Source organism: Metarhizium album (genome assembly GCF_000804445.1).
Source record: "Metarhizium album ARSEF 1941 chromosome Unknown scaffold_28, whole genome shotgun sequence".
Taxonomy (NCBI): Eukaryota; Fungi; Ascomycota; class Sordariomycetes; order Hypocreales; family Clavicipitaceae; genus Metarhizium; species Metarhizium album.
Genome location: NW_024467602.1, coordinates 148,463 through 172,848, shown reverse-complemented (window position 1 = coordinate 172,848; position 24,386 = coordinate 148,463). Strand labels below are relative to the sequence as shown.

General features: G+C 57.5%; 12 protein-coding genes across 12 annotated transcripts; 7 read left to right on the top strand and 5 right to left on the bottom strand.

Annotated features, from left to right (window-relative positions):
- Positions 1 to 983: 983 nt before the first annotated feature.
- Positions 984 to 2,288, top strand: MAM_07189 (uncharacterized protein; the record flags this gene model as incomplete). The annotated part of the gene is made up of 4 exons (XM_040825987.1): positions 984 to 1,154; positions 1,238 to 1,625; positions 1,714 to 1,899; positions 1,984 to 2,288. The coding sequence occupies 4 exons, from the start codon at positions 984 to 986 to the stop codon at positions 2,286 to 2,288; spliced, it is 1,050 nt and encodes a 349-aa protein (XP_040676028.1).
- A 1,239-nt stretch (positions 2,289 to 3,527) lies between these two features.
- MAM_07188 (uncharacterized protein) lies at positions 3,528 to 4,997 on the bottom strand (the record flags this gene model as incomplete). The annotated part of the gene is made up of 1 exon (XM_040825986.1): positions 3,528 to 4,997. The coding sequence occupies one exon, from the start codon at positions 4,995 to 4,997 to the stop codon at positions 3,528 to 3,530; it is 1,470 nt and encodes a 489-aa protein (XP_040676027.1).
- Positions 4,998 to 6,086: 1,089 nt separating this feature from the next.
- MAM_07187 (uncharacterized protein) lies at positions 6,087 to 6,716 on the top strand (the record flags this gene model as incomplete). The annotated part of the gene is made up of 1 exon (XM_040825985.1): positions 6,087 to 6,716. The coding sequence occupies one exon, from the start codon at positions 6,087 to 6,089 to the stop codon at positions 6,714 to 6,716; it is 630 nt and encodes a 209-aa protein (XP_040676026.1).
- A 311-nt stretch (positions 6,717 to 7,027) lies between these two features.
- On the bottom strand, positions 7,028 to 7,617 carry MAM_07186 (Ribosomal protein L38e; the record flags this gene model as incomplete). The annotated part of the gene is made up of 4 exons (XM_040825984.1): positions 7,028 to 7,062; positions 7,202 to 7,330; positions 7,481 to 7,514; positions 7,588 to 7,617. The coding sequence occupies 4 exons, from the start codon at positions 7,615 to 7,617 to the stop codon at positions 7,028 to 7,030; spliced, it is 228 nt and encodes a 75-aa protein (XP_040676025.1).
- Positions 7,618 to 8,072: 455 nt separating this feature from the next.
- Positions 8,073 to 8,538, top strand: MAM_07185 (uncharacterized protein; the record flags this gene model as incomplete). Its single annotated transcript, XM_040825983.1, has 4 exons — positions 8,073 to 8,108; positions 8,186 to 8,198; positions 8,261 to 8,391; positions 8,449 to 8,538. The coding sequence occupies 4 exons, from the start codon at positions 8,073 to 8,075 to the stop codon at positions 8,536 to 8,538; spliced, it is 270 nt and encodes an 89-aa protein (XP_040676024.1).
- Positions 8,539 to 9,620: 1,082 nt separating this feature from the next.
- Positions 9,621 to 10,919, top strand: MAM_07184 (uncharacterized protein; the record flags this gene model as incomplete). The annotated part of the gene is made up of 1 exon (XM_040825982.1): positions 9,621 to 10,919. One exon carries the CDS (start codon positions 9,621 to 9,623, stop codon positions 10,917 to 10,919), a length of 1,299 nt encoding a protein of 432 aa, XP_040676023.1.
- A 972-nt stretch (positions 10,920 to 11,891) lies between these two features.
- On the top strand, positions 11,892 to 12,947 carry MAM_07183 (2-nitropropane dioxygenase, NPD; the record flags this gene model as incomplete). Its single annotated transcript, XM_040825981.1, has 1 exon — positions 11,892 to 12,947. The coding sequence occupies one exon, from the start codon at positions 11,892 to 11,894 to the stop codon at positions 12,945 to 12,947; it is 1,056 nt and encodes a 351-aa protein (XP_040676022.1).
- Positions 12,948 to 13,579: 632 nt separating this feature from the next.
- MAM_07182 (ATP-dependent RNA helicase HAS1) lies at positions 13,580 to 16,234 on the top strand (the record flags this gene model as incomplete). Its single annotated transcript, XM_040825980.1, has 5 exons — positions 13,580 to 13,984; positions 14,072 to 14,561; positions 14,632 to 14,993; positions 15,057 to 15,502; positions 15,832 to 16,234. 5 exons carry the CDS (start codon positions 13,580 to 13,582, stop codon positions 16,232 to 16,234), a joined length of 2,106 nt encoding a protein of 701 aa, XP_040676021.1.
- Positions 16,235 to 16,347: 113 nt separating this feature from the next.
- On the bottom strand, positions 16,348 to 17,006 carry MAM_07181 (uncharacterized protein; the record flags this gene model as incomplete). The annotated part of the gene is made up of 2 exons (XM_040825979.1): positions 16,348 to 16,597; positions 16,696 to 17,006. 2 exons carry the CDS (start codon positions 17,004 to 17,006, stop codon positions 16,348 to 16,350), a joined length of 561 nt encoding a protein of 186 aa, XP_040676020.1.
- A 390-nt stretch (positions 17,007 to 17,396) lies between these two features.
- Positions 17,397 to 18,162, bottom strand: MAM_07180 (uncharacterized protein; the record flags this gene model as incomplete). The annotated part of the gene is made up of 3 exons (XM_040825978.1): positions 17,397 to 17,561; positions 17,657 to 18,046; positions 18,112 to 18,162. The coding sequence occupies 3 exons, from the start codon at positions 18,160 to 18,162 to the stop codon at positions 17,397 to 17,399; spliced, it is 606 nt and encodes a 201-aa protein (XP_040676019.1).
- A 1,564-nt stretch (positions 18,163 to 19,726) lies between these two features.
- Positions 19,727 to 21,194, bottom strand: MAM_07179 (DUF821 domain-containing protein; the record flags this gene model as incomplete). Its single annotated transcript, XM_040825977.1, has 3 exons — positions 19,727 to 20,112; positions 20,178 to 20,697; positions 20,763 to 21,194. 3 exons carry the CDS (start codon positions 21,192 to 21,194, stop codon positions 19,727 to 19,729), a joined length of 1,338 nt encoding a protein of 445 aa, XP_040676018.1.
- Positions 21,195 to 23,223: 2,029 nt separating this feature from the next.
- MAM_07178 (Fatty acid hydroxylase) lies at positions 23,224 to 24,270 on the top strand (the record flags this gene model as incomplete). The annotated part of the gene is made up of 1 exon (XM_040825976.1): positions 23,224 to 24,270. The coding sequence occupies one exon, from the start codon at positions 23,224 to 23,226 to the stop codon at positions 24,268 to 24,270; it is 1,047 nt and encodes a 348-aa protein (XP_040676017.1).
- Between the last annotated feature and the right edge of the window lie 116 nt (positions 24,271 to 24,386).

Genomic DNA, 24,386 nt, shown 5'->3' with positions numbered 1-24,386 from the left:
GCTTGGGACATGATGAGATGGAGTTGCGACGATGCAAATGTAAAGAATGCGTGTTGATGGCCCCTTTGGCGGAGGGAGGAACCCTTCTCGTGTGTTCCCTGGACCTGCGGCGTGTCGGGCCATTCCGATTCTAGAGCGCTGTTTGTTCCCGCGAGTTGCTTTGACGACTGCCGCGGCGGGGGGACGGAGGCTGTGAGGAGGAGCATCTTGTCCACGGTCCACGGTCAAGTTGTTGGCCTTGGCGCAATCCCAAGGCGTGTTTCGTGCCTCGTCGTACCCGGTCCGGTCCGGTACGTGAAGCTAAAAGCCACATGATTTTTCTCGGCATGCACGGCGCCATGTTTTCCCGAAGGGTTGACAAATGAGCAACCCTCGAGGGTGGTTTTCTTGCTTACATCACCATGGACGTGGCATTGCCGACCAGCCTCAGCCCACTTGGCCTCTCTGTTCCTGGCATGGCCAAAGCCGGTGCGACGTTCAACACGCCCTCTGCCAGTCGGTGGCCAAGATCGTCTGAAGCCGTGCCTGGGGAACAATGCCCGGGGAGTCGGGACCCAACGGACCACGTCCTAAGCGTCCTGCGAGGCCATCGTCTGTGCGTACATGGGTCTGCATCCCGGCTAATCTTGGACACATCTTGCGTCGTCGACGTCGTCGTCCCCGTCGTCGTCCCTCCCCTTTCCCCACTTCCCTGGGAGTCCAGACAATGAGCTTTGATCATTGGGCGGCATCAACTGCCGGCTCCACCGGCCAACTCGAAGATCAACACAGACTACAAGTCGTCATCACCGGGTGTCACGCACGGGGATATCAAGCTCTGGCACCGAAGAAACCCGTCTTCTGGTCCGCTTCTGGGCTGATGTCCCCGTCTCCCTCTTGCCTCGTTTTACAACTGGGAAAAGGGCTGCCTTGGTCATGTTGTCCATCATATGAGCCTTGTTCTGCCTCCCTCAAAACGGCAAGTCCCAACTTCGCTCAAGGCCATGGTTGAAGATGATGAGCCTGCAGGCGGCGATGTCGACCGCGGCCCCCAATCCCTGGTGCTGTTCTGGGTCACGGCGAGTGTCGGCACAATCATCGTGGGCCTGCGGCTGTTGGGAAGACGGATGCGAAAATCGACGGGATGGGATGACCTGATGATGCTCGTCACTCTTGTAAGTCGGTCCCCCCCAACTTTGCCAGCTCGCCTGGCGCTGTCGTTTGCGAGGGGAGCAGACGCCGCTGACGCCGTCGCTAGTTACTGTACGTCACATACGCAGGTTGCCTGACAAGAGTCGTTGACGTTGGGGGCATGCGCCATCAGTTCTACCTCTCGCCGGAGCAGAGGCTCGAGACGGCCAAATGGAGCTGGATATCGCATCCGTTCGTCGTCATGGGATTCGCCACGGGCAAGGTCTCGGTCGGCCTCCTTCTCCTGCGCGTCATCTGGGACACGGCTTACTGGCGCAAGCGCCTCGTCATGTTCGCCATGGGCTCGGCCTTTGTCATCGCCGCCATCAACGTCGTCCTCACCTTTGTCCAGTGCTCCCCCGTGGAAGCCCTGTGGGCGCCGGGCTTGATAGCCCAAGGCAAGGCAACGTGCTGGCCGCCTGCCGTCCAGACCGGGTTCGCCATCTTCCTCTCCAGTAGGTCCCCTCCCCTTCCCCGGGCGCGGTCCCCTTTTGCACCCTCTTGACCTCTCGGCGGCCGGGCTGACCTCACCTCTCTCTCCAGGCTGGAATATCCTCGCCGACGTCTTCCTGGCCCTGCTGCCGGTGACCTTCATGTACAACCTGGAACTGGGCCGGTGGAGGAAACTCGGGCTGTGCGTCCTCCTTGGACTGTCCTTCACCGCGGCCGTCTTTGCGGCCATCAAGACCAGATATCTGCTGTTGCTGAGCAGACGCTCCGACGTAACATGTACGTTCTACTACGCCTCGAGCGTCCTACTTCGTCGTCCCCTTCTTGGCTGACCCATGAGTCTTTCCTGCCGACGCGCACCAGGGGAGACGTGTTCCTTGCACATCTGGTCTGCCTCGGAACTCTTCGTCATCATCGTCTGCGGCAGCGTGCCGCCCATAAAGCCTGTCTACGACTACGTCGTCGGCAGCCGACGCAGCGACGCATTCGAGAGATACGGCAGCGGCAGCGGCAGCTACCCGCACATGTCCAGAGGCTCGAGAACCCCCGGGAGAAGCCGTCCGCTCGACTGTCTCAAAGTCCACAAGGACGAGCTCGAGCTCTATCGCCCGCGCTCGGCAGCCCCCAGCCTCCACGACACGGACCAGCCCTCCAGGCCAACCTCGTAGTTGGCCTGGAACGAGGGGTGCCGGTCCATCTGAAACCAGCTCAGAGCTCGTCAGGTTATATTTTTGTTTTCCACGTTTTTTTCATTTCCCCTTGCCGGCGCAAGCGATCACTTTATGGCGGCGAATTTGTATTTCCAGGGCAGAACAGGGGCGGCGCACGCCAAGGAGCAACGCCTGCGCACGAATCGCCATTGTCAAGCTTTTTGAAACGTCAATCTCGTTCCCGAGTCATGCAGGCATACTTGGTCCCGGAACGCGAGGGCAAATACCCGGTTTCACGCGCGCGCTACAGACGCGGCGGTGTTGGGAACTTTTGATTTTTTTAAGCAGGGGGACAAAGGGGAAACAGGACCTTGTAGCATCAAGCCGAGTAGTGCCGGCATTAGTCTAGTCCTCCCAGCATCAAGTGAAGTATACCAGCATCAAGTCAAGTATACCAAACGGCTGCCGGCTGCTCGATGCCGCACGACGCTCCCGCCGATCGCGGCACTAGTTCGATCCCACCATGCCCACAGTCCCCGACACCGTGTCGTCCCAAGGGTGCATCTGCCGTGCCGCGACGAACAACAAGGATGGAGGGATGGAAGAAGGACCAAGCAAGACGAGACCTCGGATGAGGGGAAGGATGCACCAACGTGGTTGACGGCCGGCGCTGATTGGCAGCAGCGTCGTTGACTAGTAACCACGTTCCTAATTAAGTACCTACCTTAAGTAGGTAGGTACTTATTATTAGTAATGGATGAGACGAACCCCCGCCCCCGGCTACACCATACTTTACTTCACCAAGTACTCAAGTACTCACCTGCACGGCCCGTCAAGACTTCGCCAAAGCCCTGCAGCAACCGTAGGCCACGCCGCCGACAGATCTGACTGTCCCTTGCCGAACGAGTGAAACAAAGGCAAGCAAAGCAGGCCCATGCCACGGTCTGCATTCCCCCAGATGCCGGGTACACCAGTCCACGCCACAAGGGGCCCCTTCACACTGTTCCAGCAGCTCAACAGTCTCGCACGCGTGCTCGTTTTTGAAGCGAAATGAACAGGGGATTTCAATGTCCGATAGGTGATTCATTGCTTATCTATGCGTGTACTGGAAGCCCTAGTCTGCCCCGTTTGTGATAGCTTCCCAAGTGTAAATCTATTACTAGTCCAGCTTCTGTGCCCTGGAATCCAGACGGATACTTACGCCCTTTGTAAGATGACATAAGCAAAAATCACTTCAACAGTTAGCAGCTCGCGATTCTATCCGATATCGTACAGCCGACGTGCCCCTGCGGTGACATCCCAGGCTTCCATGGTGGCCGTGTTTATATGACAGCGCCAGCTGCATTTGATACCAATAGCCAGACTGGATTCTAGAATTCTGCAGACGAGGCAGCCCATGGTGAGTCCGGTAGTGTCATATATCATCAGGAACCGTAGTTTCGGCATCCGTCGCACCACCTGAGCAGCGTTTTGCATCAGACGGTTGAAGTCCTCTGTTGGCGCGTGGTTGCTGATGGACCCTCTCGGCCTGAGGACGAGCCTCTCCAAATTTGGCCACAGCGTGGCGCTGTGCTTCATTTCTGATTCGAGCGTGCGAGCTTTGTATTCGAGAGAGAGGCCTTGGAGTTGAGATAGCTTGGTCCGCCATATGTACCGGAAAACGGCGTCGGCGCGTTGGTAGTCGACGTTGGTCTCCCCCTGCTCCAGCACATAATCATGGACCTGGGTAACGTGCACCTGCTGCATTGACGAGGGCAAAACCAGCAATACTCGATTCAGGTCTTGTTCAAATGTCCTGTAAATGCTCAATGTTGGATAGGGCCGGATATGCCAGTCAAGATCTTCAAGGCAAGGGAGACTCTGTACAATGGCTTGTACTGCCTTGGGGTGGAACCGCCGAATAGTTCTGCGTCGAATGGTCAATGCGGTGACGACTCTGACTTTCGGAAACGGAGGCTCGCGGCGCCTTGGCCTCCATCTCCTTCCCCTTTCCTTGTCCTCGTCCTCGTCCTCGTCCTCGTCTTTGCCCTTGCCACGGCTTCCACCATACAGGCCGAGCTCAAAGTGAAAATCTAACTCGGCGGCCTTGAGAGTTCTTTGCCATTCCCTCGGGGGGATATCAATGCTTGCAGACATCAGTCGCCCATCCACAATTTGTGTGCTATGGATGCGCCGAGGTCCATTGAGTCGTTGCATATTTTCTCCCATGGTTTGCCAATAGCTCTTTGCATCTGCGATGATTTCGAGCAGTATCCCTCGGCTTGTGACTTGCTCTCGCGTCCACGTTGCCAGGAGGCGAAAGAGAGAACGTACACCAGTGATGAAGATGGAGTTATCCAATCTCTGTTGAGCTCTGAGGCCAGGAAGGATAGGGCGGCGGTCAGGCCCGCCGGTGTAGATGAGCAACATCAGCAACAAGGGCCTGTGCTCTGGCATGTGAGACTGCCAACCGATTGGACTTGGAATTGTCTGGCAGGGGAGATTGAGCACCAAGCCGAGGCGTTGAACATATTTCCTTCGGTACACCTTGTTGAATACCGCCATGAACGTGCCGAGCTCGCGTGGCCGGACGTCCAGGCTGTAGTAGAGGCGCCCTTCTAAGAAGGCCTGAAACTCAAGCGAGACAACCGTGTATCCAGAAAGCGGCTCCCCGTGGGCACGCGCAGCGTTGAAGAGTTGCTCCAAGATGTGTCGGCGAATCTCGGCGGGTAGCCCGGGCCAGGACATTGCGAGAGTGTTTGTGGTGTCGTTGAATGAGCGAGGGAGGGCCAATACGCGATGAATGTCAGGATTCAGAACGATACTGGTCTTGAAATACTGGTCTTGAAGTACTGGAGATGGTTGTAGAAACATACCTGCTTAGACCTAGGTAGGCACCTAGGTAGGTAAACAGGCCCATGCTTCGAAAGACTTTCATCTCAGGCAGGAAGGGGGGATGATGTTTTTTTTCTTTCCGAATTCGGGAGGAGGCCCTTGGAGCACGCACTTGCTCGACGTCTTTGCCAGCGCTCTCCTCTATGGTTGTAGGCGAGAGTGGCGAGATAAAAATCACGGCGGCATGTCGTTTACCACCAGTATGTTCTGCTGGCCCAACTCGAGCATCACGGGCTCATCGTCGGAAAAATGCAACCGACTTGAAGATGCGCAAGTCAAGTTGAATGCATGTCTCTGTCCCTGGCAGATTTTGTAATGTAAATGGCAGGGCAGGAAAGGAGTCAACCGAAGGGGGGTATAAACACCTGTGGCAGAGCAATGTCGCCGCATGGATCCTAGACCAAGTTTTACTGCAGGTACGTAGTTGTATGCTATGCGACAGATTGGCACCTGAAGTTGGTGTGGCTGCGGCAGGCGGTGTGGCTCAGGCGGGGGTGCAGAGCGCCGGCCTCTGTCTCGTAACAAGAACAGTTCGACAAATGCAACCCAACCAAGCCGACGTCAATGCAGTCAACTCCGTACTCCCGTATTGTTGCGCAAATCTCAACCTCACAGAGCGAACCGACAAGACGCGACATCACATGACGCACCCGAAAGATGTAGAAGGAAACGACGACAAAAATCATCGGCATGTCTGCCCCCCCGCCGTCACAAGCGCCGACATTCCCACGCGCCGTCAAGCTGCCTAGCTGGACAAGACGCCACCATACGCATTCAGCAACTGCATACGTCAGCAGCGAAAGGCTGTGCCGGAAGTTCCAGCACAAAGGGCAGAGCGGACGTGGACGCTCGCATGCAATCACAGACGTGACCGTCACCTTCACCTTCACCTTCACCGTCATCGGTCTTGGGTCTTGACGCGCGCACGCCTGCTTCCCCGCCATGCCCGTCACCGAGTTCGCCATCATCCGCCTCCGCCGCGGCGGCTTCGACGAGCTCGACTTCCTTGAGGCGCTCATGGAGGTGCAGGAGGTGCAGGACAGCTGGGCGCAGGTGAACCACCCGCGTAGCCTGTCTCCCGACAGCAGCATGAGCAGCATGTACATTGAGCAGAGCGACCCGCCGTCCCTGCTCGTCACGGCATCGTGGGACTCACCCGAGGAACACGGCGAATGGATCCGCTCCCCCGATAACCAGGTGTGCAATGCCAAGCTGTCGCACTACATCAAGCCCGGCTGTGGCTCTGTGCGGCTGCTGCACTTGCGTCCCGCCGGCAGGGACGACCAACTACGGGGGGCGTTTCTGGACAAGGAGGCCTTCAACGTGGTCAGGATTACTGTCGAGCCCGGGCGCAAGAGGGATAAGCTACAGGAGGCGTATGAGATGGGGGAGAGGAACGCGTATCTCATGGACGACGAGCAGAAACTCTGGGCTGGGTGGAGCATTGAGAAGCTGCATGGTCACGAGGAGTTGGTTGTGTTTTGGACGGACAGACTGGCCGATGACGGCGTGCGGAAGCTGATTGCCTTGGGGGACAGGAGCGAACAAAGGCGCTTCAGGCATGTCGTGTAGGCTTCTTGTCGCACGTACTGTATTTTAAGCCCCTTTCTTTTTCTCTGTCCTGGCACTGGGCAGTCGGCGCAGAACACGGCATTGCCGCCACACGAGAGGGAACCGTTCGACGTGTGCTTTTGGAAGTGTGCTTCAAAAATCGTCCTCGTTCGGCTCTATGCGAGTGCGCGCGTTCTGAGCACATGAAATGAAAAGGTACCCCGAGACGCCCGTTGGTGCATGTAGATTCCTGTTTGTGTTTTTCGTCGTCATCAATCACCACCCCGTTTCCAACCCGCAGCTCTATCTCCTCTCTGGGCCCGTCATCCTGCTCAGTTCTTCTTACCAACCTCGGCAATGGTCAGATCTGCAAAAAGAAATGACACACGTCAGCAAAAATCAGGCCCGTTTCAATATTTGCCTTGCGGCGATCTGCCATCCAACGAGATCACACGCAGGACGGGCAGCGTTGTTGGAGAGAAGGGGCAGCGCGGGGCGGCGCGTACTGGGAGGCAGGCTCTGCTTCAATTTCTCGGCCTTGTCGGTGTCCTTGAGCACCAGGGTGTACAGGTGAGACTGGCAGCGGACCTTGAACTTGACGTTGTTTGATTTCTTGTTCTTCTTGATCCGCGCGGCTGCAAAGTTTCATCGGGTCAGAATTCAATCCCAGTAGGTGCAGGTAGCGTTTCTGAAACTCTCGCGATCCTCTTTATGGGGGGCGGGGGGGCTGCTCCCAGGAAACTATCCATCAATGACGGTGGTATGCGTCCAAATAAAATACATACAGGAAGCGTCCTTCCGACGGCAGATCTCGATGAACTGCAAATGGCTGTTAGTGGCGAGAAGGGAAAAGTCATAGATGGTGGAGGCAATTGAGAAATCGCAGACGAACCTTCTTGATATCGGCGACCTCGCGAGGCATTTTGGCGGCAGTTCGAACGGTCTGTCTGTACAGAGTCTTGACGAGGCACGAGTTGCGGAATCGATGGATTTTGGAAGAATTAATTTTGTGCGCCGCTTGCTCGCGGGGCCTGCGCACGGACCAGCCGGGTCAAAGGTCGGTCACGCACCGTGGGGCTGGTGAGGCACAGGTGTGGCGTGTGGATTAATAGATGACTTACGGAGTACGGAGGTCAACGGTCGAGAGTTGCCTGGTGTTGCGCCACGTAACTAATGTCCTGTGGCGTCGTCAACCATCTGCGTGTCACGTAAGTAGTCCGCCGAATGTATACATATGCCTGGGTAGTCGTTGTGACAGCATCGTAGCGGCGCATGCTTCATTCTTCACGACCCGCCGAGTTTCATTGTGGTCCCGACAGATGAGCTCTGAAAACTAGTTGTCGCCCTCGGGTCACGTACTCCGTACCCGGTATCAAAATGCCCACCCCGTTGGACAATGTGATGAAGTCAAAGGTACGGTTGATATGGATATTTAAACGACATGTTTCATTTTCTCACCTGTCCGCTCTACCTTGGCTAACTCGGGTCAGAACATGGTGCTTGGTGAGCCCGTCACGCGTTTTTGTCGTAGCCAACCATCAACGACTGATGCGTACTGCATGCAGCATTTGGAGGCGCCGTTGTAGCGGCCGCCGTATGGACAATCTGGGGCACGAGCATGTTTCCCGCAGAATTAGACCCCAAGGGCGACCCTGAGACTTGGACACGAGAAGAAATGCAAAGGTGGTTGGCAGCTGTGAGTGCCTCGAGTTCCACAACCAAGTTGGGGATAGAGACTGATGCTTGGCTGCAGAGAAACCTCTTCCCTGGCGAAAGCGACACCAGAGAACAATTGCTAGGACGGGTAAAGACCAACATGAGAATCGGGAGAGAACAAGGATGACCAGTGTATGGAGTATGTTGATGGCTAATAAGTCCATGTCATATGCACCTCCGGGACTTTCGTGATGGGTTTGTGACTGGATATTTGGAGGACGAGCCCACTCTGTCATGGCTCATCGTGCCGTGGCATCCTACTCAAGACGTTCGTAGAGCTTGCCTTCCGCCGCGTCTTTTCCCATGCTTGCAGCACCCACTCGCCCCATTTGTCGGCCTGCCAGACGGTATCCGATTCGATCAATAGCATCTCTTGTCATCCGCATGGCGCAAGCATTGCTTCACCATGAGGTCGTTGGAGCTTGATGTTCCTTTCACACACAAGTACTACCTAAAATATGCACTCCTTAGTCCGTACCAAGGCCCAAGGCACATCAACCCGGAGAAAAAGAGGGGCCAGCGCCGTACTTGGCGCTCCACACCCTCAAGTGCTGTCGACAATGACGCTCGCCAGCCAGTCTTGTTTGTTACCTCGTAAATTGACCGCTTTCCTTGATACCAGAATTTCCCGCACATGCACTATTCACGTTGGCAAGCGACTTGGCCCTTTGTTGCAAGAACCAAAGGCTTCTCGTTTTCGTTCTTGTTCTTTTTTCTTTTTTCTTTTTTTTTTTTTAAAAAGAATTCAAATCCCTCCCATCAGCCAGCCAGTCCCAGCTCGGACTGAGGAACGCACGTGCCAGCCGATCGCAGGAGGCGGCGTCTCGACTTCTCGACGACGTGCACCTCAGACGCTTGCAACAATCGTCATCCGTGCCAACGCGGACGGGACGCCCATCCGCGAATCGCAAGAGTGCACCTGCGCGGTGCGCGCACGACTCGAGAACCCCGTCGCAACCGTCATAATCCAGCACATCAAGCGTCGTCGCACCTCGCGCCTCGCGCCTCGCACCTCGCACCCCTGGGCTCCCACCGGGCACTCATGACCCGGGGGCGAGCCAGGCTTCGGAGCGCATCCCGTGCCGGAACAGCCACGTCCTCCATGCGTCCCCGGAATTCCATGCCCCAACAGCCCACGACTTGTATGCCGTCAGCAGCTGCGGCCAGCAGATCCGCGTACTTGAGTACCTGAACCCCCCCTCCCCGAACATGGCCTTCCTGGAAGACCCCAGGCTGCGCCAGCGCTGGAACCAAATCACGCACGACGCCGAAGCTGCGACCGAAAACGCAGCAGCCGGCATATTCGCCTTTCAGCAAAACTACATCAACCCGTGCCTCGCGTCGATAGCCGATTCGATCGAGCAATGCACCACAGTGTGCCTAGGCGACCCGGACGAGCGGCTCCGTCGTCGTCGCGAACGCCAGCGGGCCCGCGAGAGCGCCGAGTTCAGCTTCGACTTCTACGACGATTGGTACGAGGAGGAACACCCCGGCGGCGGGCTCCTGGGGACCTGGGGCGGCGAGGACTGGGACCGTCTGCTGGCCGGCACAGGCAGCGCCAGGAGGCATGGCGGCGATGCGAGCGACCAGCCACGGAGGAAGCGCGGCATGAGCTACGGTACGAGGGGCATGAGGAGGAAGGCGAGTCAGGGTGATTCCACGATTATCCCGAGCACACAGCCCATCGGGTTTCTGAGCAAGCTGCCCTGGAAAATGGGCGGGACGCTGCGGTACAAGCCCAGCGCGGCGGACCTGCAGGACCATCCGGGCAAGCACGACGCCGGGGAATCCGCACCGCTGCTGGGCGGGGACGACGAGTCGGACTATGGGGAGGTGCTGCGCATGCCTAGGCAACGGAGCGGGACGACGGGGTCTGGGGAAACGTCGGACTCGTACCGGTCACGAGGGGATTTGTTTCCCAGCGACGGGGAGGGGGAGGAGGATGCCGTGCCGTTGGCCGACGACGTGACGTACGACATGGTGAGGAGGGACGGCAGGAGCGGTGGCAAGACGAGGAGCGGCAAAGGGAAAACACCAGAGGGGGAGTTTGCGGCCTCGTCCCGGACCGTTTCAAGATCAACACTGGGGTCGACGGCGTCGAGCGAGTCGCGCGAGTACGAGAGGACGGCCCCGCCGACGCCGGGCGTGGCCAACCCACCGACAATGGATGACTTGCTTGTAGAAGAAGCGAGGTTGCAGAAACAAGAGGACGATGAGTTGGCAAGGAGGAAGGCAGCTGCTGCACAGCTTGCTTCAGAGCGGGGGCTGGGTGTCGACGGACAAGTCCGTGGTTTCGGGGAGGCGAGGATGCCAGACGTGACAATGAGTGAGATTTACGACCTCCGGGATGAGGCTGGGCCTTTGCAGGATCAAGATGGACAGGAGTCACCGCCGCGCACTCGGGGATCGAGGGACCAACTAATGGGGAGTCGAGGCGATGACGCGCACGAATCAAGTAGCAGGTCTACATCGGCTTTTCACGCAGCAAGACTGCCACGCTTTGGATGACGGGAGATTGGATGCCCATGCTGGCCTTCTCGCACTCGAGGACACATTAGGCCTCGTTTCAATTCATTCTGTACTTTCGGCCCCGATGCTGCATGCTCTTCTGCGCAAGGCGAGTGGATGGACCGAGGTGTTTCATGTCATGTATGCCGCGGCGCGAGAGGGAGCAGGGAACATTGTGTCTGTTAGCAAGCGTAGCTGTTTCAGTCAGTGTTTTATAGAAGTTGGCCTCCGATGCGTCGGTACGCACGAGATGGCCACTAGTAGATGGGCAAGTCACGAACTGATACCACACAGAGATTGACGGCAAGCCAAGAAGACAATCGTGTCGTGTGCCTCGAGTGTGAGAGCAACCCTTGGGCAGTAGTCCATCCGGATGCCGAAGCGGGTTGGTTATTACAAGCGCTAGGTACTTGTTAGATGACACACACGAGGTGCTCGGTTGTCAGTGGATAGGCGTCGTTGTTCTGGCCTCGAGGGCCGATGAGCCTCGGCTCCCCGCATCGGCGTGGACGGCCAGGACAGGTTTCCCCGCGCCTCCTGGGCGTTTTGGACTATCGCAATGATTTTTGGTTGCCGTGGGTCCCGACTGGTCGAGTCGCCCCGTGGCCTTCAGCGCTTCTTTAGTTGTATTTTTTTTTGGCTCGTGATGCTCGTCGATGAGGCCTGTTGGTGTCGTATATCTACTTCGTCGATGGAATCTGCCCTTTCAGATTCCCGTCACTCCCTCACTTCTCCCTCGCCATATCCACTCTTTCACTTCACTTTGCCATTGAGAGGCGGGTCGTTTCCCAGGACGGTAAGTCAGGCACCCGCCGCACGGCTGACCAGTGGACACTCGGGAGCCGAGTCCAGATTCCAGAAGCCGACACGATGTCTCTGTTGACGGCTTGATTTCTGACCATCATAGAATTGTTAGCATAGCCGGTTATTTCCCCAGTTTCCTTCGCCAGAAAAAACAGGCCACAAACAACCATGGCGCCGTCGGGTCCTATTACAACGCCGCTGACGACGCTGCTGGGAATCCAGCATCCCATCATGCTTGCGGGCATGGCGCACACATCAGGTGGCGAGCTCGCTGCGGCCGTGTCCAATGCTGGAGGACTTGGCGTCGTCGGCGGATTCCAGTACACGCCTGATCAGCTGCGCGACATCCTCTCCGAGATGAAGGCTAATTTCAAGCAGCCCAACCTCCCCTTTGGCGTGGACCTTGCCTTGCCTCAGGTCGGTGGTGGCGCTCGGAAAACAAACCACGACTACACACACGGCAAACTCGACGAACTCGTCGACCTAATCATTGACAGTGGTGCCTGTCTCTTCGTCAGCGCCGTCGGCGTCCCTGACCGGGAAGTCATTGACAAGTTCCACAAACACGGAATTCTAGTCATGAACATGGTCGGCCATCCCAAGCATGCTGTCAAGGCCCTCGAGCGCGGTGTCGATATGCTTTGTGCCCAGGGCACCGAGGGAGGCGGCCACACCGGCGATGTCGCCAACTCGGTGCTGATCCCGGCAATCGTCGACGTAGCCCGTCGCTACAAGCCAGCCATGCTCAAGGGCCAGACGGCCCTGGTCCTCGCCGCGGGCGGTATTCACAACGGACGTGGCCTGGCCAGCTCTCTGATGCAGGGTGCCGTCGGCGTCTGGGTTGGCACTAGATTCGTCGCCAGCACCGAGGCCGCGAGCGCCCAGGAGCACAAGGAGGCCGTTGTTGCGTGCGACTTCTCCGAGACTGACCGAACTCTGGTCCTCACGGGCCGGCCGTTGCGAGCCAGGCTCAACCCGTACCTGAAGAGCTGGCAGGTCAGAGGTAATGCCGCCCAGGAGCTCTGTGACAAGGGCATCATCCCTATCGAGCACGATTTCGAAAACGATCGCGACGATATTGAATTCCCCCATCTCATGGGCCAGGTGGCTGGGGCTATCACCAAGATCCAGCCTGCTCAAGAGATTGTCGACGAAATGGTTGCCGAGGCCGTGGATCAGCTCAAGCTGGCCAACGTGTATTTGAAGTCCCAGAGCAAACTGTAAACTAGGGCGAAGCCGGGGAATTGAAAGACGGAAATGAAATGAAATGAAGGGATTTTCTCGAACCCGCTGAAAAGCCATGCGGTGATTTGAAGGGCTCATGTTGCGGAATACATTCGGTCAGGGTTGGATATCCCGTCCGTGTCAGAGACTGGGTGGCATGCGAATGCCGAGTCAAAGAGGGGCGCGGCGTGGCCAAGTAGGGGGAGACAGCACATTGGATTTTATCATGCGGAAGTTGGGAACATAGGAAATCATGCCGTACAGAAACATTAGACCCATCGTCAATTTATCGTCTCGTATCGAATGAGGATGCCTTGGTAAACAGACAATACGCGAACTTTGTTGCACAAAGATTGAAATTCTTAAGCTCCTGCTAGATCTGCGCGCGGGCCAATTGCGAGTCACCTCGACGCCTCCATGTGGGGCACAGTCAACTGTTGGCTGGCATTTTTTCTTATCCGCCAGGTCCAAACTTTTTTGTCGTTTATCGTAAATTCCGCCGTCGTGGATTTTTTCCCGAGACCCTCCAGCACAGCGAATCTGCACCGCCCAACGGGAGCGACAGGATCGGTTCCGGAGTCAGCAGAAACGAATACAGCAGCGTCCCTTTTCTTTCTTGCAAGGACTCAATTATGAGTGAGGGAGTCGCCAAGAAGAGGAAGCGCAATGGCGCTGAAGGTGTTGCGAACGCCACCGCCCCCCCAAAAAAGTCAAAGGTCAAGAGCCCTTTGCCAAAGATTGAGCCCGAGGAGGACGAGAGCGATAGCCCAGACAACGTGAGAGTGAGCAAAGGGGAGGAGAAAGAACAGCATAGCGAAAACAGCAGCGACGATGCCGAGGAAGGCCCCGACACCGAGAATGCCCAGGAGGAGGAGGTGGAGGACGACGACTCTGTTGGACATCTTCCCACCGACGGCGCGCCCATGCTGCCCCCAGCTGCCGACTCGGAAACGTTTGACCAACTGAAACTGTCGGAGAAGACGATGAAGGCCATCGCAGAAATGGGCTTCACCAAGATGACTGCCATCCAGAGGGCTGTATGTGACTGATTATTCCTTTCTGAGCCGCTCGGCTGTGACGTCGCTGTGATGTCGCTGTGAGGCAGCCGGCTAATGAACCGACAGGCTATCCCACCGCTGCTGGCGGGCAAAGATGTTCTAGGTGCGGCCAAGACGGGTTCCGGCAAAACACTTGCTTTCCTGATTCCCGCGATCGAGATCCTCAGCGCACTGCGATTTAAGCCAAGAAACGGCACTGGCGTCATTGTCGTCTCGCCCACGAGAGAACTAGCCCTTCAGATTTTCGGCGTCGCTCGCGAGCTTATGCAGCATCATTCTCAGACATATGGCATTGTTATTGGAGGCGCAAACAGAAAGGCAGAAGCAGAGAAGCTGTCCAAAGGCGTGAATCTGCTGATTGCAACTCCCGGCCGACTCCTCGATCACCTACTGAACACGCCGTTTGTGTTCAAGAACCTCAAGTCGCTGGTCATTGACGAAGCAGACCGCATTTTGGAAGTTGGGTTCGAGGACGAGATTCGTCAAATCGTCAAGGTTTTGTCCAACGACGACCGACAGACAATGCTGTTTTCCGCCACACAGACCACCAAAGTCGGTAAGCAGCGCCTGGAGCCAAAGAAGCCGGAGACACACGTGCACGCTGATGGGCTAACCCGCAAATGTAGAGGATCTGGCAAGGATATCACTGCGACCCGGGCCCCTGTACATCAATGTCGACGAGGAGAAGCAGTTCAGCACCGTGGACGGCCTCGAACAAGGCTACGTCCTTTGCGACGCCGACAGGCGATTTATCCTGCTCTTTTCATTCCTGAGAAGAATGAGGGACAAGAAGAAGAAGGTGATTGTTTTCTTCAGCAGCTGCAACTCTGTCAAGTACTACTCTGAGCTCCTCAACTACATCGACTGCCCGGTGCTGGATCTTCACGGCAAGCAGAAGCAACAAAAGCGAACCAACACCTTTTTCGAGTTCAGCAACGCCGAGCATGGCATCTTGATCTGCACCGACGTTGCTGCTCGAGGTCTTGATGTGAGTGAATGGATGAATCGACGCGCGGTTGACCCCGTTTGAGGCGCTGACGCGACTGCACAGATCCCTGCGGTAGATTTCATTGTGCAGTTCGACCCTCCGGACAACACGCGCGACTATATTCACCGCGTCGGCCGCACAGCCCGTGGCGCCAACAACAAGGGCCGCAGCCTCCTGTTCCTGCAACCCAACGAGGTTGGCTTCCTGTCGCACCTCAAGACTGCGCGCGTGCCCGTGGTCGAGTACGACTTTCCCACAAAACACATCAAGAACGTGCAGTCGCAGCTGGAGAGCCTCATCGGAAAGAACTACTACCTTCAACAGAGCGCCAAGGAGGCGTTCAAGTCATACCTCCACGCGTATGCGTCGCACAGCCTGAGATCGGTGTACGACGTGCACAAGTTGGACCTGGTGCGGGTAGCCAAGAGCTTTGGGTTCACGGCCCCGCCGCGGGTCGACATCAACCTGGGGCAGTCCATGAGCAGGAGCAGGACACAGGGCAGGCGGTCGTATGGCAGCCAGCCTCGCCAGCCTGTCAAGCGAGGGGGCCGAAGATGATGGACTGCGTGCGTGGCTGGGAGCTGGGGCGTTTTGGCGTGATGCAATGCTGTTGTTGGTTGCTGCCTCAGCACGGAAGTACTCCGTAGAATGTGTGATTCCAGGACCCACGATTTCATGTCAAGTAGGAGGACTAGTTGCTTCCCGTGACCACGGCGATGGACGGAGCAGTGCCACTGCCTTGCTCCGCACACCACCACTCAAACACTTGAGAGTACACACGATGTTTCTCCAGGTCTCGCCTACTACGTGACTGACGCGCGAAGTAATTGGTGGGCAGGTACGCCTTCGGCTCACGCGGCGGCAAGAAGTGGCTCCACGCGCACGCCTACTACGCCGAGGACGAGTTCTGGGCGCACTACGACCGAGCCTCGCACGACGCCCTGAGGGAGCGCTACGCCGCCGCCTACCTGCCCAGCGTCTACGACAAGGCCAGCGTCGACGTGGCCGCCGAGGAGGCGCGGAGGTCCAGGAGCTGGGCGGCGAGGGCGCGAGCCCGCCTCGGACACGTCTGGCCGCTGCCGGGGCTTGGGGGGTTTTGGGCCGCGGCCAGAGGCGGCGACTATCTCATGGCCGGCGGGAACATGCAGGCGGGGCAGAGGGGAGCGTGTGTGTCGTCGGGATACTATACTCATGTGGGAAACGAGCACGCGGGCGAGCGATGCGTCTTTGATACACCGTGAAGAGGCGCCGTGATACATTTCCGTTGAGAGCCAACAGCCGCCGTCAAGTCGTGATATTCGTCACGTGTGAAGCCACTTTCCAAACTCGATGCCTGCTCCCAACCACGAGGGGGTCAATCGTGTCGGAAACTGCCCTGGTCCGTCTTGCGTCTGCCGCTCATCTCCTTCATCGTCTTGGTCGCCTGGTCGGCAACTTGCTGGACAACCTCCTCCGCCGCCTGGCTACCGGCCGCCAGGTCGCGCAATTCCGCCTGGCTCGGGTTCCTGGCGTCTGTCTGCTTGGCCCTGTCCACATCCACCTTGGGGGTGGTGAGATACGCGTACGCTGCGACAGCAGCGAGAGCCGCGCCGCCGATGGGCACCCTTTTATTTTTTTTCACGTTAGCCAAGCCCAACCCTAACCCTGGGGACAGTCACCTCTCCTTCTCGCCGCCGCCCCGGGGAAATTCAGGCGTGATTACCAGTTTCTCTTGACGGCTTCGGGACCGCCTGGATTGGGCGGCGGGGGCTGCTGTCCGCCCGGGCCGCCGAGATCGCCGTCACCTCGTGTCACCTTGCGTCGAAGCTGAGGCAGGCTGGCCCGCGAGGCCGCCGGGCGTGTGCTGTGCCGCAGCAAGCCGGTCGCGGTCGGGACTTTGGGGAGTGCCATGCTGGGCTGTGCTCGAACCTCTCGTTGGAAGAGGGGTTTGGTGTGAAGCGGAAGAGGCGAAGCTCGGATGCTGGGCTTGTCGACGTTTAAATGATGTTCCGTCCGGGCCGGCCGTGGCGACATTGCATGATGCGCCTATGACGAGGCGGCTCGCCCGCTTCTTCCTGCCGCCAATCCTGCCCTGTCCCGTCTCGTCTTCTCCTCTGTGGTGCGTTCTCCCTCGCCGACTGCTGTTCCTCGGCCCGTCTCATCTCATGACGACTCCTCGCCACGGCGCGGAAACGGACATGGCAACTGCTCCTCCTCGCTGCTCGTCCTACGTCAAATCGTCAAAACATACGATGGGCACATGTCTGGTTCAAGGAGTCGTTTTAACCACGGGGTACATACAACATTCATCCCGCACGTGGTCTGGTCCAATCAAGGAGCTGTGTTGACCACGTCGGGTACATCAGATGCGCCGACCGCCCAGCCCCACCTCTTCCACACGTGACTACTCGCCAACAACCACACTCAACACTCGTCCTGGCGAACAATGACATTCCACTTGCGAATGGTAAACACCTGTCCCGCCACATATCGATCCGCCGCGCCGCTTCCCGTCGCGCACTTCCACAGGATCAGCTGTGCGCTGTCGGCAATGTCGTTCCAGCTATTGATCACCGTTGCCCAGGGAGCCTAGCCGCCGTCAGAAAGCCAGCCCATTGACGTTTTTCTCCCTGCACCGTTTTGGGGGGGGGGGGGTTGTTCCGTCAGAGGGAAGGAAAACTCACGTCGTTGCACCACCATATCGATGCCTGCCAGGAGCAGCTGACTCGGCCGCAGGACCGCGGCCCGGGGCCGTTCCTCGGGTGCCCGAGCTGGCTGCGGAGGTGGTTGATTCCCTCTTGGACCCGGCGCGCCTTGCACGGGCGCCAGCCGCGAGTGCCTGGGCCGCAGAAGGCCGTGCTCCAGGCATACATGCCCGAGCGCTTCGCGAGGTCCTCGGGCTCGGCGGGCGAGGACGGGAGTCGCCAGTCGGGGTTTATGGCTCTGGCTGCGTCGTGGACTTGCTCTACCGTGCCCGTCAGGTTCTCGACGCGCCCCGGGAGTACTTCCACCTCCCAGGTGAGGTCGACCACGTCGTACCCGGGGATGGGTGCTTCCCTGAGCCCTGCGAGGACCTAGGTTGTCCGTGTGAGCGTGTCATGGCCGCCCAGGGGGGTTGGGAATTCAACGCAAAAGATACCTGGGGCGAGAGCAGCAGAATGGCGGCAATCAGACTCTTGAGCATGGCCATCTCGAAGCCTACGTGGACAAGCGCGCTGCTCTGCTTCGTGTCTGGTGTTTGGCGTTGACCTCGTCGCGGGTGCGCGGTACGGTCACGACGAAGCTGGGGTGCCTGCGGACAGGTAGCATCTGTTGTGATTGCGATGCTCCTGCAGTGTGAAGGATTTTATTCTTCGCAGCGCTCGGGATGGTCTGACTTGTCCCGTGGCACAGTCGTTCACGGCTGGCGAATTGGCCCCGGCCACGGCTGGCGTTGGCGCCGCGAGCGAGGCCTCCCTGGAAATGGCATGGCGCAAGTGCAAGCATTGTCGACGGCGGGCACGTAGCCTCGCCGGAGGCACCGAGTGTCTGGCTGTTGGTTTGATGGGAAGGACCGGGCTGGAGAGACGTGTTGGCCACGGGCTGGGCGAGGATGGATGGGGCAACGTCGCAATGTCGGTGCGGCGGCAACTGGAAGAATTCACGTCGTCTCTCATTGTTGCTCCTTTGCTGAAGCTTCTGCACCAAGACGCCGCTCAGGATACAGATGTGCTTGTTCGTGCCGCCGGCGCCTCTTGCCCCATGCCCTATGAACCGGCAACTTGACGGGCCTCAAGCCGTCAGGTTGAGTTTGAGTGGCGCACTCTTCGCGCCCCGTCAGCCAACGCACTGGCGCACCGTCGCTGATTAGTCTGGGCATGGAAGCCGTGAGTGAAGTCTAAGTGAACAGCGCACGGAACATGAAAACCCTATGCGCGAAAAAAGAATACGAAAAAAAGAAATCAAATGAAATACAATAAAAGCATACGTGGCGCCAAGAGCACATTCACCAGCGTCCGGCATCCGGCGCCAGCGCCAAGACGCGGGCGGAGCGGCGCCGCTCCGTGAGCCCCCACCAAACAGACTGACGGTCTCTGGTGCTCCGGAAGCCAGTCGGGCGGGATCGGCGCCACGACGTGCCGTCGTCTCTTGGCATTTGTGCTCAGAACCTGTCAATCTCGGCCCGGTTCGGGCTCAGCTTGGCAAAGCGGTTCTTTTGCATGGAGGAATCTGGGAATCCGGACCGATTGTTGATCTGAGCTTTGTCGTTGTTCGGGTCTGACGGCGTCTTTGACCTGGGAACATGTCGCTCCAGGGATGCACGTCTCTCGCAGCAGTTTGGCGACCGTCGGAGATGAAAAAGTCCCAGCAGCGAGCTGCTCGCTGAGTTTACAACCCCTCGACTCTTCGTCAAAAATGGGCAGGCAAAGTCGACGATAGCTTATACGGTCCAAAGTGTACCTGGGCCATCTCCGTCAAGTTGGGCCGATTATCATTAAGGTATCTTGGCGGGAAATGGCCAAGTACATGATATTCTACATATGAGTTTGTATATACTAGCTGTACATGATGACACAAGAAACCCGGAAAAAAAAAGAAGCCTGCTCAAAGAGTTCCGCGCCATATAATCAACACTGACCCAAAAACCTGCCCAACCATTTACACTTCGCAGGCGCTGGCTGCACCATGATGGACTGCAGTCTGTTATAGGCACGCATCTTGTCAGTCAAATAATAATGGAGCTGAAAATCATAATGCGCCGCCGAGCTATCAACCTACACAAACGTCTCAAAGGGCACACCACGCATCGTGGTTCTGACGCCATCCTGGTCCAGATTCCAGAGTTGAGGCTCAAAACTGACCGACGCCCAGCCCCGGAGCAGCTCGCGCCAGTAGCACGCCTGCGATGCCGGCGTCAAGTACCGGTCCCTGAATGTGTCGACGCCGTTTTGGGCAATCTTCTTGGCCCGGTCCGGGTGGGCGAGCAGGTCCGTGACCTTGGCTTCCAAGTCGGAGAAGTCCTCGGCCACCTCGACAAAGTTCTGCTTGGGACCATCAGCAACCAGCAGCGCGTGGTGCGGCTCGATCCACATCCGCTTGTGCATTATGACAACCGAGTTGCAGTTCTGGAGATACTTGCCCCGGCCAGAATAGCTATGCCCTGTCCTTGTTGGTTAGTGCTGCATCCCGCGAGCATCTGCCCGCCCGGCCATACCATACACCTACCTTCAGTGTGGATGACAAACTGGTATTTACAATGGTCTGCCATTGACAAGGCCTTCTCTTGGTCTTCCGAGACGAGGTCGCTGATGCCTGCCCACACAATCGCTCGGACGTCGGCCCAGTCCTTGTCCTTGGTCACGTTGATCAGCTCCTCTCGGTGGCTGTTGGTGGCCACGGCGCCTCTCCAGACGGCCTTGTTCGTCTTCTGTTCAAACTTGACCTCGGCCTCTGCGACTTTTCGTCGCACCTCGTCGTACGCTCCCACGAGGTCCAATGGCCAGCTCCAGTAGCCAAAGTCGCCCATGAGCCATATCTCCTCGTCTTCAGCCTTGCGTGTGAGGCCCCAGATGGGGTAGTTGTTCCCCCCCGGATCCGGTACCACGTCGGCCACCGTGAAGACGAACTCAATGTTGGGTAGAGGTTCAGGGGACGTTATGATGGCTCTGTGGATGGCGTGCAAGACGGCAACTGCTCGCGTGGTATCGTACTCGTTTTCCAGGATTGTCTCCTGGAGAATGTAAAGCTGGAGCCGAGGGTCAATTGAGTCGTGTAAGAATTAGTCGTGACGTGAGGAAAGGCGGCACATACCTGCTGGTCGACAATCAAGCCTCGCAGCGCTCCCCTACCGCGCTCACTTATGTTGAGTTGCTTGGGAGTGATGTTCCCTATCGCTTTCTGGGCAGCGACTCCGCGCTCAATCTCTACAAAAAGACCAGGAAAGGCCATGTTGCACTGCTCGGAATCGAGGGAGTAGCTGTTGGCGTCGCGCAGGGGGTCGAACCTCCACTCTCTGTTTTTTGGTGACACAGGAGCCGCATTGAGGATGCTGCTTCCAAGCTTGCCCTTGCCGTCAAAGCTGGGCAAATGGTCCTCGAGGGAAGGCAGCACGTTTGGCAGGCGGTCGAGATAGGATGGTCGTCGAGACAGGACTGTGGCAATGGAAAGGAGGAAGAGCAAGGCCGCGAGAATGGCGATACCGGAGAAGCAGAATCGTTTCTTGAACACCACAAGGGGACCCATGATGGGCGGCTAAGGCTGGTCCTCAGTCAGGTCCTCAGGCCCGGGGCTGGTATCGCGAGGCGGATCAAACGGGGATGGCCATGGGGTCGAGTTGAGAGGAGGAAGCGGTGGTCTTATTTTGGCGATGACGGTGATGGCGACGGATGGTGAAGAATGATCAAAGTGGTAGAAAAAGGCTTCCGATGCCGACTCTGAGCGGCCCAGCAGGCACCAGGCGTGGCCTGTTGACTCTTTTGCCCCGTCTGGCGCCTTGCAGCCTTACGCTCCCTCCCCATTCTCCTGCAGGCCGTAGAGAGCATGTACTACCACCAAAGCCCCAGCCGTGGCGTTTCGAATGCAGGCTGATAAGGAATACGAAATAAAGTGCCTCAAGTTGCTCTTCCTGTCGCTCCCGCGTCCAACGAGAAACAAGAATGCACAATGAACAGGCTTCAAGAACAATGACAGCCAAAAACGTTGCTCGACGGCCCCACCTTACATGATACTGCAACCTCGGGGCGCATTTGAACCGCTGCCAACCCCGGCCCGTGACCCGGTCGGGTTTAGCGCCTGATTGACTGCCCCCAGTGCGCCAAACTATTATTGTATTTTATTTTTTGTTGCTCATTGTACTCGGTAAGTCGGTCTGAAGTCCGCCAAGTACCTGGGTAGTTGCCGGCAAGATGCGCCCACGTTCGGCATCAGGCGTTCTCAACTCGCACGTGCGGCCTCGTCGGCAAGGGCACTGCTGCAGTGAGTATTAAGTCCAAGTACTCAAAGTACCTGGACGCGGTGTTGCAGTGCGGATTCTATGTGAGTGGATGCCCGACAAAGCAGTACCCGGCAGGTACCTACTTACCAACTACATTGTCAAGTACTCCCACGCACCGTACGGACACTGTATAACAGCCGGAAGCAAAACGCCTCCTGATTTCTCCGGCTTGCCTCACGGGAAGAAAACCCAGATCTTACGGAGTATTCTGGTTGTCAACTCTGGGCCGAGTACTTAAATAGCTATGACTAGAACAAAGTAGCGTCATGGCTTTGTTCCACGACGTCCAACGTATTGACGTTCCCCTTTTCTAGTTTTCCGCGCTTTCCCGGCGCCCCGCCAATGGCTGTAAAACTCAAACCCATCGGGCCAGACGGGCCAGACCCGGATTTGAGATTTTCCAGGTGGGCTTTCTGCAAGCCTGAAGAGCCGTAGCCGTGCCTCGGGACTCCGCGGAGAGCGGCGCTCAATCCCCGCAGCAAACAAAGACCATCTCTCAAAACTCAAAAAACGCCCGCCTTCGTGGCATGATCCCATCATCACCGCCACCGCCAGACTTCTCTCCGAAGTGGTGAGGCATCGCAACGGCTGCACCCCTGGAAGATGACGAATCTCTCCGTCCGCGGCGTAGCATCGAGGCCAACGGCCACGCAAGCGACCGGCGTCTGCTTCCCACCGCCTCGGCCCTGGAGTCGCTGCCCAGGTAAGTTGTTGAGCAAAAACGAGCGATTCTGGGCCGCCCCGATGCATGATACCCGTGGCTGATCAAGTCTATCGAGCATCCAGGGTCCCCCGGTCGCCCTCGGGCTCAAAATCGCGACCGTGACGTGACGCACCAGTGGCAAGAAAATGCGCGCCAATCCCTCCACAGCGAGCCGTTGCAAATTCCAAATCAGGACGTAGCGACGTCTTGTCCAGTCATCTCTTGCCCTGACCAAAGTCGGCTCGGGAGAACATCAACTCTCCGCTTCCACATAGAAAGTTTGAACGCAATGACACGAAGACGATTCGCCCAACTGGCCAGATGATTGTACGCGCAACGTGCACAGTCATCCACGACGTCATGCTAGGCCTTCACATGCGCCGCGCTAGAAGCGGCTAACACATGTGACGATGTGACAGCGCGGAGACCCCGGCTCAATGCACAAAGGGCACTCGCTCACTGCCTTATAAAGCCCCCCCAGGGCGAGCAACAACAACTTTGCTCACAACAAGGCGAAATCCTCCAACGTTTTTACCGCCGTTGGCCCCAAAATCCGCTGCAAAACGACAGCCAAGATGACTGTTGAAAGAAATCCCAAAGACTCCATGAAGTCCACCTGGCGCCAGAAGGATCGCTCAGAGTGGACCATTTTCCACTGGGCCTACGACATCTTCGACATCCACCCAGTAGAACTCAACAAGGCCGTGCCGGTGCATGCAAAGACAGACAAAGTGCCGTACCTGACTGATTGGCGCCAGCACCGGTGGATTCTCGTCCACGCCTTTATGCCCATCGCGCTGCACCACCTGTACGTCCTATACACGGGGCACAACCTCGCGGCCTGGCAGGCAGGACTTCTGTACAGCGTCGCCTTTAACCTCAACGCCATCCGCGAGCTTCATATCCTGCGCGCACTCGGACACAAGTTCGGATTCCTCGACGGCGACGTACACGAGCGCGACGGCGTGCCCGACGTCAGCGTCAGCAAAGTCCTGTACTCCCTGCTCCTGACGTCCTTTGTCAGGCCAGCATTCACCGTCTTCATCGGCTACGACACTCGCAAGCCGCCTGCCTCCATGGCGCTCCTCTGGCTCCCATTCGAGACGGGCTGCTACGGCATTATTCTCGACTTCTTCTTCTACTGGTACCACCGGCTGATGCACCAAGTTGACGGGCTCTGGAAGTTCCATCGCACCCACCACCTTACCAAGCACCCCAACCCGCTGCTGACGCTATTCGCCGACCCAGAGCAAGAGATATTTGATATTGCTGGAATACCACTAATGACATACTTTGCCATGAGGATAATGGGCTTCCCGATGGGCTTCTACGAGTGGTGGATCTGCCACCAGTATGTCGTCTTTGCCGAGTTGGCAGGGCATAGTGGTGCACGCATCGTTGCCACGCCGCCAAACATGTTCAACTGGTTCCTGAGGGTGCTAGATGCGGAGCTTATCCTCGAGGATCATGATTTGCACCACCGAAAGGGCTGGAAGAGCAGCGCCAACTATGGGAAGCAGACGCGGCTCTGGGACAGAGCTTTCGGCACCTGTCGCGACCGCATCGAATGCGAGGAAAATAACATTGATTACGAAAATCAAGTTGATTTTCCCATCATTTGAGATGGAGCGAGGGAGATGTTTGCAAAATGAAATATCTCTAGACGTTCCTGGGCAAGGGCTTTGCCTTCGATATCGAGGCAAAGGGTGGACCTGGAACATTTTCAATACGTGGAGGC